The sequence below is a fragment of the Chrysochloris asiatica genome, unplaced genomic scaffold (genome assembly GCF_000296735.1).
Source record: "Chrysochloris asiatica unplaced genomic scaffold, ChrAsi1.0 scaffold00038, whole genome shotgun sequence".
NCBI classification, from domain to species: Eukaryota; Metazoa; Chordata; class Mammalia; order Afrosoricida; family Chrysochloridae; genus Chrysochloris; species Chrysochloris asiatica.
The window spans coordinates 19,330,405-19,343,571 of record NW_006408556.1 but is presented as its reverse complement, the minus strand read 5'-3'; the positions used below and the strand labels follow the sequence as shown (position 1 = coordinate 19,343,571).

Below are 13,167 nucleotides of genomic sequence, written 5' to 3'. Positions count from 1 at the left end.
AGTCAGTTCCAACTCATAGCAACCCTATATAGAATTTCCAAGAAATGGCTGGTGGGCTTGAACTACCGACCTTATGATTCAAACCAATCTTTCAGCCCAGCACATTAACCCACAGCACCATACCAGGACTCCATAGAATCCTTCAATATTGTAACCCAAGGCTTGAATTTTTTCTTAAGTTCCCTCAGCTTGAGAAATGCTGAGCATGCTCTTCCATTTTGGTTTCCTAACTCCAGGTCTTTGCAAATTTTGTTATAATATTGGACTTTGTCTTCTCAAGCTGACCTTTGAAATTCTCTGTTACCTCCTCATTTCTTCCATTTGATTCAGCATATCTATGATGGAGAGCAAGTTTCAGAGTCTCTTCTGACATCCATTTTTGTCTTTTCCTTTTTCCTTGTCTTCTTAATGACCTTTTAGCTTTCTTCCCGTATGATGTTCTTGATGTCATCTCACAACTCTTCTGGTCTTCAGTCGTTAGAATCTAATCCATCAAACCTTTCTTCAGATGATCTCTAAATTCAGGTGGGATGTGCTGAAGGCCATGTTTTGGCTCTGCGGACTAGTTTTAATTTTCTTCAGCTTCAGCCTGAACTTGCATAGGAGCAATTGATGGTCTGTTCCACAATCTGGCCCTGACCTGGTTTTGGCTGATTATATGGAGCTTTTTCACCATCTTTTTCCACAGATATAGTCAATTTTATTTCTGTGTATTCATCTGGTGAGGTCCATGTGTATAGTAGCCTTTTTATGGTATTTTAAAAAGGCATTTTGCAGTGAAGAAATCAGTCTTGCAAAAATCTCTCATGCGATTGCCAGCATTGTTTCTATCACCAAGGTCATATTTTCTAACTACTTATCCTTCCTGTTTGTTTCCAACTTTTGCATTACAATCACCAGTAATTATCAACACATCTTGATTGCATGTTTGATTAATTTAAGATATGAAGGAGTTGGTATGATTATTTAATTTCATCACTTCTGTCTTTCATGGCTGGTGTGTAAATTTAAATAATAGTGGTGTTAACTGGTCTTCCTTATAGGCGTATGGATATTATCCTATCACAGACAGGACTGTACTTCAGGACAGATCTTGATATGTTCTTTTTGATGATGAATGTGACACCATTCCTCTACCATGTGATTGTCTGACGCAAAATGGCCAATACCAGTTCATTTCAGCTCACTAATGCTTAGGATATCGATGTTTATGAGTTCCATTTCATTTTTATATTTCCCAAGTTTCCTACATTCATACTTACGACATTCCATGTTCCAATTATTAGTGGATGGTTACAGCTGTTTCTCTTCATTTTGAGTTGTGAGCCATCTGCAAATGAAGGTCCTGATGGCTTAACTCCATTCCTGTCATCACAGCTAACTCCACTTTGAGGAGGCACATCTTCTCCAGTCATATTTTGAGTGCCTTCCAACCTAAGTGACTCATCTTCCGGTACTCTGACAATATTCTGGTGCTCTTCATCGTGTTTCAGTATTCAATATTCTGGTGCTGACAGTGTTCCACTGCTAATCATAAGATTTTCAGTGACTAAATGTTCAGAAGTAGTCTGTCTCTTCTTCTTCCTAGTCTGTCTTCACCTGGAGGCTCAACTGAAACCTGTATACCATGGGCGACCCTACTGGTATTTAAAATACCCTTGGCATAGCTTCCAGAATCACAGCAACATGCAAGACACCACAGTAGACAAACTGACAGACAAGTGATAGTATTTATGTCTAACAACAATGTGTAAAATGTCTTATTCAATTTTAATCCTTTGATAACACGTTTTACTAATAAATATGAACATGTGAAATAAATATGAGCATTTTCACTTCTTAAAAATGTGGGATGTTTATTTTGTAAGAAAAAAAAAAGAAAAGAAAGCAATATGATGAAAACGCTATCTTCCTGCCTCAGATAAACCTCGCACCAAACATAGTGTCACCTAAACTATTGTTTATCATGAAAATTTCTCACTGCCATGATTTCTAATTAAGGAGCAAGCCCTGGTGTCACAGTAATTCAGTGCTGGACTGAAGTAAGAAAAAACTAACACCTCCTGGTTGTTCTGTAAGAGAAAGATGAAGCTGTCGGCTCCTGTACAGATTTACAATCTCAAAACCCAAAGGAACTATTTTACTCTGACCTGTCGGGTCATTATGAACCATAATCAACTGGATGACACTGAATTTGGTTTTGGTTTGTTTGATGATGCGTAATTACATTTTAGTGGTTTAGTTCTTTATATTGCTGACATTTCATATGTTCTGCATTTGAAAAATTATTATTTAATGCTCTGTATCTCAGAAGTAGCCCTGGTGATATAATGAGTTAAGCATTAGGCTGCTTGCTAATTGCAGGGTTGGTGGTTCAAATCCACCAGATGTTCAATGGGAGCAGGCAGTGTTTCATTCTGTTTACATAGGGTTTCTGAGTCGGAACTGATTTGCTGGCTTCTAACACCACCACCAACATTCACTAAGGGATAGTTCGACTCTGCCCTCTAAGATGGAATACATACGAGTTGGAATCAACTCATTGGCAATGGGTTTGGTTTTGTTTTGGGGTGTCTCAGAAAGTTTAAATAGTACTGGTTTCATTACATAATGCTATGCCTTTGGTGCCAGGTGATAAGGGAACATTTTTACTCACTGAGGGCTACTCTCAATCTTAAAGAACAGGAGTAGCAGGAAGAGAGACAAGGTAAAGCAGAAGCTTCTAATTAAGAATGATTATATTACCCAAATTATCAGCCAGAATGTAAGGAATGGGGAACTTCCACCTAGTTGTTGGGTCCCTCAGGCCATTTCTGGAGTTCTGTGAAAACAAAGACAAAGTGACTGGGAAGCTTTATCTTCAAGGTGATTCCCAAATTCTTCCTGTCCCTCCCACTTACTAAACTCTTGTACCACTACCTGGTGTGACACTGTGGGATCAGCACTAGACTGCAAACCACAAGGCTGGCAGTTCAAACCCACCAGCTGCTTCTCAGAAAACCTATATAGGGTCATTATGAGTCAGAATCAACTCAACAGCACTTAACAAGAGCATTCCACAAGAGGCTAAACTATTGTCTTTTTACTATAAAAATCAATAAAAGTTCATTACAGACAATTTGGAAAAGTCAGAGGAATTACTAAGAAGAAAATGAATGACACCCGCAGTTCCCCAAAACTAAGATAACTTCTCTGAACATATATATACTTTCCTTCTCTCTCATTCTTCACTTATTAGGGAAATGGGGTATACTAGCAATTTAATAATTACAGTCTCTTGTGCTTTATACAAATTTTCATCTATTATTATCATCAACTAAATTGGAAGTCCTGGTGGTGGTGGTGGTGTGCCGTGGAGTCGGTTCCGACCCATAGCGACCCTGTACAGGGTTTCCGAGGCTGTAAATCTTTATGGGAGCAGAAAGCCTCATCTTTCTCCCGCGGAACAGCTGGTAGTTTCGAACTGCTGACCTTGTGGTTCACAGCCTGATTCGTAACCACTACGCTACCAGAACTCCTTGGAAGTCCTGATAGATAGATTATAAATTAGAATTCTTTCTTCTACTCCACAGTGCACATCCCTGGGGTGAGCTTAGAGTACAGGCTGACTCTCCAATGGTGTAATCAATCTCTGAGGAACTTTATCCCATCCGTCATTGGCAGGTACTCACCCTCAGGAGGATGTCCCCTTGAAAGAGATCCAAGCCTGCATCTGGATGTGGATTTTATAAGAACATTTGAATGAGCATTAGAAAAGATACTTCGCCTAATAAAATTAATCTTTTTCATAACTATTAATTTTATATGAAACTTTTTAAAACAATGCAAAAATTTCCCTTAGTGAATCTAAATATCCCAACAATATATATAATTGTTGCATACATTGTTCTCATTTGGGGAACAAGAAACCTATCTAAGTGTCTTAGAAGTGAGATATGAGATACAAGGAGAGATCTTACTGATCACTAACGCCAAATGTCTCATACTTCGGGGGGGGTGGGTAGCGGGGGGAGAAGGAGTCCAAAACCAGTAAGTGATATACTGAGTAGTTAGCTGTCCAGTCAGCATTAGAAGTCCTGACTTCCCGTCAGGACCCTGTGCCAACCTACCTCTCATCCCTATGTAAATGGGTTGGTTTAGGTCTGTCCCATGAAAAACAAAGCCAAGATCAAAGTGCTTTGAGTAAGCAAGTTCTGGAGCATGTGGACAGAACCATTCAAAATTGCAGTTCCAAACAGTTCCTGGAGTTTAGCAGAAGATCAATCCTAGCCTCACACTGTTTCTAGAAATAATGGTCCTTAAAGATCCTTGACAGAAAACTTCCTGAGCATTTGAAAGAATGTCACTTGCTATCATATCAGGTGACCAGCTGCTACACAGTAAAACTCAAAACAACTTCAAACAGGATCATTGGATTACATATACCTCATTGTGAGGACAGCCCCCGATTTATAGGTGGAGAAACCAAGCCAGAGAATGACCACCAGAGGTTCATGTGGTGACAAAGACCCTATTTGATAAAGTCTAGGAACCCTGAGAGTCCTAGTGTGGCCCTATAGGATAAATACAGGACTGCTAACCTCAAATCTGTTGGTTCAAACCCATCAGCCACTCCTATATACTATGAGTTGAGTTGCTATGAGTTGGAACTGAATTGACAACACTTAACAAGATCTCTTGTGGGTTACGCGTTGAGGTGCTAAGCACAATGTCATCAGTTTGAATCTTCCAGCTGCTCTGTGGAGAAAGAAGAGGTTTTCTGCTCCTGTCAAGATGTACAGCCTTAGAAACCCTACATAGGGTCACTATAGTTGGAACCCACTCAATGGCAATGAGTGAGGATGGTTTATTCAAGAAGCCCTGTGGTGGTGGCTGTGTGCCATGGAGTCGATTCCGACTCATAGCGACCCTGTACAGGGTTTCCGAGGCTATAAATCTTTACAGGAGCAGAACGCCTCATCTTTCTCCCATGGAAAAGCTGGTAGTTTCGAACTGCTGACTTTGAGGTTCGCAGCCCTATTCGTAACCACTACACTACCAGTGGCCACAAATGGGTCCACACTAGAGGCTCCACAGGGGAAACACCTGGTAATCTGCTTCCATAAAGATTATAGCCAAGAAAGCCCTATTGGGCAATTCTACCCAGTCACATGGAGTTGCCATGAGTTGAAAACGGCCTAACAACAGTGGTTCATTCTGCAGCAGGGTTAGGTCTCTACAATGGCACCAAGGAAGTATTAGGTAAGACCATCAAGTGTCACTGCTATTGACGAAGTTTGTCTCCACATCTGTCTTTCCTTACACACAGGTTTTACTTGACTTTATAACTCTAATGGATTTATATGGTAATGGTGCAATTAAACAATGACAAGCTCAGCAAAACACCCACTACATCACTGCACCAGTGTCAGCCAGCCCTGGGTTTTCAGCTGTCTGTCCAATAGGAATAGCTGATGTTGGCCCATCCACAAGCTCACCTCAGCTTCCCATGAGCAAGTGTATGCATTTTTCTGACACCTGACCTGAATTACTTGTAAAGGAGGTCTCACACAGTGATGTAAACAAGCCCACTCAGACCTTGGCCCCAATAGTTGGTAGCATGGATAGAGTCAGGAGAGGGTTGGATACAGCAGGAGGAGGGTGTACCCAAAGTAACGTATATCCAATGAAATGTCCAAGCCCTAATTAATTCACTACCAATTTATTTAGCCAATACTTACTATGTGTCTAATGTGTCACCTTGGGTCAGAACCACTCCACAGTAACTGCTTTGGTTTGGGGTTGTATTTGTCCTAGACCTTGTTCTAGATGCTTGGGACATAGCAGTAAACCAAAGACTTTCAGGAGATGACATTCTTGATTGGGAAGTGGGAGTGGAAAGGTGAACAAACAAATGCAAAGCATGTCAGAGGGTGACATGAAAACACTGAGCAAGGTAAAGGCAGAGATACAGTACTCCGATAAGGAAGGGTTGTGATAAGGGGACCTAAAAAAGTTAGTGGGAAAATACCATAGTCTTTTAATTCCATTTTTTCTACCAACTTTTTTGAAACCTCTTCGTTGTTATAAAGGAAAATCAGAGAAATGTTTGCCATTAAGCAGAAATGTGATGGGAGTAAAGGGGTAAAAGAAAAATTTTGGAGGCAGAAGAGACAACAAATAGAAAACTTCTGATACAAGAAGCTTTAACATCTTTGAGCTTGTTGTTGTTAATCGTCTTCAAGTCAGCTGCCAACTCATGGCGGCTCATGTGTTGTAGACCAGAATTGCCTCATACGATTTTCTTCTCTCTCTCTCTCTCTCTCTCTCTCTCTTTATTTTTAAACATTTTATTGTGAACTGAGTGAAGGTTGACAGTGCAGATCATCAGTTTTACAATCAATAAATCATTTCATCTCAAACACAATTCCCTCCATGTAACATTGCTTATCCCACTTCCTCCCTGTGGTTCTTGCTTCTGTTCCTCCTTCTTTCCCTACCTTTCTGAGTTTTGTCTTGAGGTAAATGCTGTCCTTTTGATCTCGAATGGTTCATCATTTTCTGTTGTGTGTACCTCACTAGTGTGATATACCTATCTATAGCTTGGTTGAAAATTGAGCATTGGGAATGACTTCAGTTCCAGACCTGAAGGATGACCAAGGATGATAGTCGCAGGATTCCACAAATCTCTATTTAATCAGTAAACCTGTTTTATTATTAGTTTTCTAGATTATTATGAGTTTTATTCCACATTTTCTCCCACCTTATCCAGGACCATCTAATGTGATCCCTTTCAGAGCAGCTGTTAGTGGTAGCTAGGCACCATCCAGTTCTTCTGGTTTCAGGATCACGGAGGCTAACACTCATGTGTCCATTAGCCCATTGGACTAATTGATTCCAAGCATCTTAGTTTTCATCACTCTTCTTTCCTCCACACAAGGAAAGACCAATAGTTGTGCTTTAGATGGTCACTCATGAGCTTTTAAGATCCCAAAGTCTGATGTAGACCATTGTGTTTGTGGACTGTGTTAAGACAAATGGCCATGGTGCCCCCTAAGACTGTAATCCTGAAGCCCTAGGCCCAGATCATAGGGTTTTCTTGACTGTATTCTTCAGCTGAGTCACCGAGTGTTTTTTAACCAGCTCTGAGTTAGCCACCTATCGCAAATTACTTGTACCACCAAGCCTCTAGACTCCTTCATTTTAGAACAGTGCTTCTCAAATGTTACCATTAGCATGCCCTGGTGTGATGCTATAGGACAAGCAATGGACTTCGAACCACAAGGTTGGTGGTTCCAATCAACCAGTTGTTCCTTGGAAACCCTATACAGGATCTCTATGAGTTGGAATTGACTCCACAGCACTTAACAACAACCACAGAGACCTTTTTGGAGTCCTGGTGTGGTGCTGCAGGATGATGCATTAGACCACAAGGTCAGTGTGAACTGCAAAGTCAGAAGTTCAAACTTACCAGCCGCTCCTTGGAAAGCTTTTATAGGATGACTATGAGTCAGACCGGAGTCCTGGTATGGTGCTGTGGGTTAATGTGCTGGACTGCAAAGTCATTTGAATCGCAAGGTGAGTGGTTCAAGCTCACCAGTCACTCCTTGGAAACCCTATACAGGGTCACTACGGTTCAGAATAGACTCGATGGCACTTAACAACAACAACAACAATAAGTCAGGCCAGACTGGACAGCACTTAACAACAACCAGAGGCCTTTTTCAAATGCAGACTGCTGGGCCCCACCCCTAGGTTTTGAGTTCAGTAGGTTTGGGTGGGACATCAGAATTTTCTTTTCTAACAAGTACTCTCAAAGTGCTGATGCTGTGGGTTGGGGACCAAACTTTGTGAACCACTTTTGCATGAAAATAGTTTTGCTGTCAGGGTGACAGGAAAGCGTGTGTATACAGGGAAGAATAAATTACGAAATGCAATCAGAGAGGTGGTGGTGGTTATGTGCTGTGGAGTCGGTTCCAACCCATAGTGACCCTGTACAGGATTTCCAAGGCTGTAAATCTTTATGAGAGCAGAAAGCCTCATCTTTCTCCAATGGAACAGCTGGTAGTTTCAAACTGTTGACTTTGAGGTTAGCAGCCAGACTCATAATCAAAGAGATAGGAATAAAATCACCTAACTTAATGTGCATAGGAATCACCTGGTGCTCTGTCAAAATGGGGGTGCTGATGCAGAAGCCCCAAAGCTGCAACTAAGATAAGTTTCACATGATGCCAGTGCTGTTGGCCTGTGGACCACACTTTAAGTATCAAGCCTCAAAAAATACACAGTTGCCTTCAAGTCATGGACTTCTGGTGGATCAGCAATGGACTGTGAACCATCAAGGTTAGCAGTTCAAACCCACCAGTGGCTCCTTGGAAACCCTATACAGGGTCACAAAGAGTCAGAGCCGACTCCACGGCCCTTACCAACTTAACAACAACAACCTCCAAGTCCATTCCAATTTATCATGACCCTATAGGGTTTTCAATGACTAACTTTTCAGAAGCCGAATGCCAGACCTGTCTTCTGAAGCACCTGTAGGTAGACTCCACCTGTTTATCTTACAGTTATCAGTCAAGCATGTTAAATAACTGCAGCTCCAATAACCCAAATAAAAATGCTTAAAAACAAAATCTGCTCAAAAAGACCACACAGAGAAAACCTGAACACGAATTAGGGAGTCCTGGTATGGTGCTGTAGGATAAGTACTGGACTGCAAACCCACGAGCTACTCCTCGGAAATCTCATACAGGGTCACTACAAGTCAGAAACTGTTAAGTACACGACATTTAGCAACAACAATTAGAACAGTCTCTAAGGTATAAGGAAGAACAGATATGAGGTCATTGCAAGGATGAGGTGAGCCAAGAGGTGGTTTGTACCAGGATGGAAGCAGATAAAGATACAAACTTGTGTTAAAACCTGAAGGCATATCTAATAGAGTTTCTGAGGAATGACTAGTGAGTTTGAACCATCAACCTTGTGGTTCAAACTGGCCTTGCTATCCAGTGCTTATCCACAGTGCCACATCAGGACTCTAGGCATCTCTAATAGCATTTGCTAAGGTGTGAGAAAAGGACAAGAACGTACTGATGGAAACTCTGAGATTCTGAAGCTAACAAACGAGGAGGAGGAGGTAAAAGATGGCAGCATTATTAAACCAATCAATCCTCATAGCTTGTGTTGAATAACCTAAAAAATGGGATGTACCTACATGATGAAGATTTTTTTTTCCCCTTTGGGATTATAGTTCAGATGTGATTATGGAGATGAAGAGTAAGAAATCGTTCAAGGATGCAAGGATTAATGTTTAATAAATAATTATTAGGTTACACAACAACATGAAAACTAATCTCAACCCTATTTTTAAAATACAGTTTTAATTAAAATACAGTAGGTCTTCTGAATCTCACCCATCCTCACTGACTCCAGAGATTCAGATGCTCAGCACTGAAGTCTTGGGATGCATGTACCCATCTGCCTGCCTGTTTTCCTACCTAAACTATTTCTACTTTGCCCTCATGGTTAGTCTCAATACATTTCAAATTACCATATTTTTGCATACAATTCACCCATGAAAATAATTTACACATACAAAGCATGAATAGGAAATAAATCCACAAGGGGATTGTGTGGTTTGTGAAAACTTTGTAACACATGCGTTGTTTGTGAAAAAATACAGTAAATATGAATGGATCTGACAAGGCCACAAAAATTGAACACTTTTTGTATGCTGTTATCAGCTTTGTCGTATTTAAATTGTACACTCACTCACTTATTGACATGGTTATCTTTCAAAGACCGGGTCGTTCTACAAAAATTGTTCTTGTTGTGTCTGTCAAGTCAGTTCCGACCCATAGTGACCCTTGTATAGAGTTTCCAAGGAGTAGCTGGTGAGCTTGAACCACCGACCACGTAGTTCAAATGACTTTGTAGTCTAACACATTAGCCCACAGCGCCACACCAAAAATTGTTGCTGTTGTCACGTGCTGTGAAGTCGATTTCGACTCATAGCGACCCTCTACAGGGTTTCTGAGGCTGTAAATCTTTACAGTAGCTGGTAGTTTCAAACTGCTGACCTTGTGGCTCACACCCCGATTTGTCCCCAATTTGTAACCACTATGCTACCAGAGCTCCTTACACCAAAAATTACCAATATGTAAAAAATGGAGGATGACCACATCACTACATAGCTGGCAGATTTCATCATTACATAAATGCCAAATTACACCATGATATTACTGCCAAACCATTAAGAATTCTGGCCCAACCAAGCTCACACATAACCTTAATCATCATAGGCAACATTATTCTCACCTCATACCTCAGTATTTGTTACTGTCAGACATGGTTTGTGAACGCGCAAAATAGTCAGTAGATGTTTTACTATTGTTGTAAATGTGAAATGCCAGATACAGAGATAGTTGATAAGTTGAGCAATCATTCAAAATGAGCCCCTGGGTGGTACAAACAATTAAGCACTCAGCTGCTAACCTGAGTGCCTTGGAAGACAGGTATGGTGAACTAGTTCTGCAAAATCAACCACTGAACATCCCAAGGAGCACAAGTCTCCTCTGACACACATGGGGTTTCTAGGAGTTGGAGTTGACAGTGAGAAAGTGACAAGACATGCAAGTGAGCCTCATTTCTACCAGCTGTGATCCTGACAGTCACCCTAACCACGAAGAGCCTCCTGTCCCTTCCTACAAAATGAAAGCTACATCGCTTGACAAATAAAAATCCAACTAGACACAAAAACATTTGTAACCCCTAAATTGTTAACAATCACAAATACCTCGACTTCCACGAATCCTAACCACATGTGCCCACAATGTAGAGACTTCTCTTTCATTTCAACAGCAGAGCAACAGAGGGAGAGAGGTGAGGCTGACTCAGCTGCTCTTCCCAATAATGGATGAGGCTTATGGACTTCCCCAAGAAATGTATTTGTGGACTGGATGTCAAAGTAGAAATAGCTTTCTATAATTATGTTGTTCCTGTTGCTGTTAGGAGCTGTCAAGCAGGTTCTAACTCATAGTGATCCGTATAGATTTTCTGAGGAGGGGCTTGTGCATTTGAACTGCTGACCTGAAAACTAAATAGTTGTTTGTGGACTGTCGTTGTTGTTAAGTGCCACTGAATTGGTTCCAACCCATAGTGACCCTGTATAGGGTTTCTGAGGAGCGGTTGGTGAGCTTGAACCACTGACCTTGCGGTTCAAACCGACTTTGAAATCCAGCACATTAACCCACAGTGCCACACCAGGACTCCTATGGCTGGCCAAAAGAGAGGTGACGTTTTCTCCTCACTAAATGCTAGTTTCTGATGGTGTAGTGGTTAAGCACTTGGCTGTTAACAGAAAGTTCAGTGGTTCTAACCCACCAGCCATTCTGTGGAAGAAGGAAGACTTTCTGCTCCGCCAAAAATTTACATCATCGGAAATCCTGTACAGAACTACTAAGAGTCAGAACCAATTTGATGGCACTAAACAACTTATTCCTAATATTTTTTCTTTAGCAAGCAGAATAATTTCTTATTTTAATTTTTCTTTATTTTTAAAACAGAAACTGAAAAATGAAATTCTTATAAACAGACACTTGGTATGAATTTCTAGATGCATCCAGTACTCACTACATTTCCTCAAAGACCTGGTTTAGCCATCTTTCACTTTCATTCTCCAGAACTCAGCAAATCCTAATAAAGCACCAATTAATCTTTCTCCCCCAAAGTTACCCAGAATAATATTATGAAGACAAGTACTTTTTAGTCTTTCTAGCACCGGATTTTTAATTGTTTCAAGTTATGCATAATTCAAAAATTGGACTCACCTAAATTGATTTTTGAAATGTCCTTCTGTTCAGCAAATACAGCATCATGTACTGTTAAAAGTAGGGAGTAGGGTGGGGAGAGTTGTTACTAGACTTGCTAAACAAATAAGAGAATGGATAGAAACATTAACTTCACATTTCAGTTGGTTCTTACCATTTCCATTAGAAAAGTGTTTAATCTGAAAGGGAATAAATATACAGAAAATGGATAATGTATACCAGATGAATATTTCTAAATACCCAGAAGAGCAGAAATGTACTTACCGATAAAGCTGTTACATGGGCAAAAAACAAGGCAAAAGAAATAACATAAGGGGATCTAGCCCAAACCATTGTTGCAAGTGAGCAGGTAGTAGCAGACACCTGTGATAAATAAATACCTTTTGAACCTTCCCCTGTCACATTGCTTCTAAACTTTGACCCTTTCATATGTACTGTTATCTTTAAAATAGATAATTTGAAAAATGACATTGACCCCTTCAAGGGCAAACACAAAGTTACACTGAAAGGTTCAAGTGTCAGAAGCTGAAGAAAGGTTCATAAAATTTAATACTAAGATCAGCATAAAAATCAGTATCATTCATATTTAACAAACAACAAAAACCTCTTTCTGTAGAGTCAGTTCTGGCTCAGAGTACAATTTCTTTCCCCCAGGGTTTCCAAGACTGTAATCTTTACTGAGACAAACTGCCACATCTTTGTTCCACAGAGTGGAAGGTGAGACCAAGTGACCTTTTGATTAGCATCCAAGAGCTTACACCCTGTTCCACTAGGGTTCTGTTAGCCTTCTTCTACACCAGTGATAATTGTTCATAAAATATGACAGAGCAAATACAACAATAAAGATCATCCACAAACTGCTTATAAAGTAATTAAATCTAGTAAGAGATGAGTCAAAATTTTACAGAAACATAAAGCAATTATAGAAGAATTTGTGGCATTACCAATCAGCACTGGACTGGTAACCAAAAGGTTGGCAGTTCAAACCCACCCACCGCTCTTTGGAAACCCTACACCGGGTTGCTATGAGTTGGAACTGACTCAATGGCACTTAATAACAACAACAATTACACATATATGAGGTTCAAACAGACTTTGCTTGTATCACAGTGCCATACGTGTGAGTCCTGTTGTTGTTGTTGTGGAGTGCCATTGAGTCGGTTCTGACTCATAGTGACCCTGCATAGGATTTCCAAGGAGCAGCTGGTGGTTTTGAATGGGTGAACCACCTTAGTTCTGTGGTGTGAGCCTGTAGGTCCAAGTGAGTATAAAATGGGTTTGGTTTCAGCTTCTCCTCTTCAGAGGCTCCAAAGAACAAACCGTCACCCTTCTCTCAAGGTGTACAGAGTGATCAGACAAG

General features: G+C 40.6%; 1 protein-coding gene across 1 annotated transcript in view; it reads right to left on the bottom strand.

Moving 5' to 3' along the window:
* The window catches only part of MEP1A (meprin A, alpha (PABA peptide hydrolase)), a 41,801-nt gene extending 29,661 nt beyond the window's left edge, over window positions 1–12,140 (bottom strand). The window contains 5 exon segments of the mRNA XM_006860530.1: window positions 2,746–2,821; window positions 3,672–3,712; window positions 11,808–11,858; window positions 11,962–11,992; window positions 11,994–12,140. Coding sequence (XP_006860592.1) covers window positions 2,746–2,821; window positions 3,672–3,712; window positions 11,808–11,858; window positions 11,962–11,992; window positions 11,994–12,140 — 346 coding nt within the window.
* Between the last annotated feature and the right edge of the window lie 1,027 nt (window positions 12,141–13,167).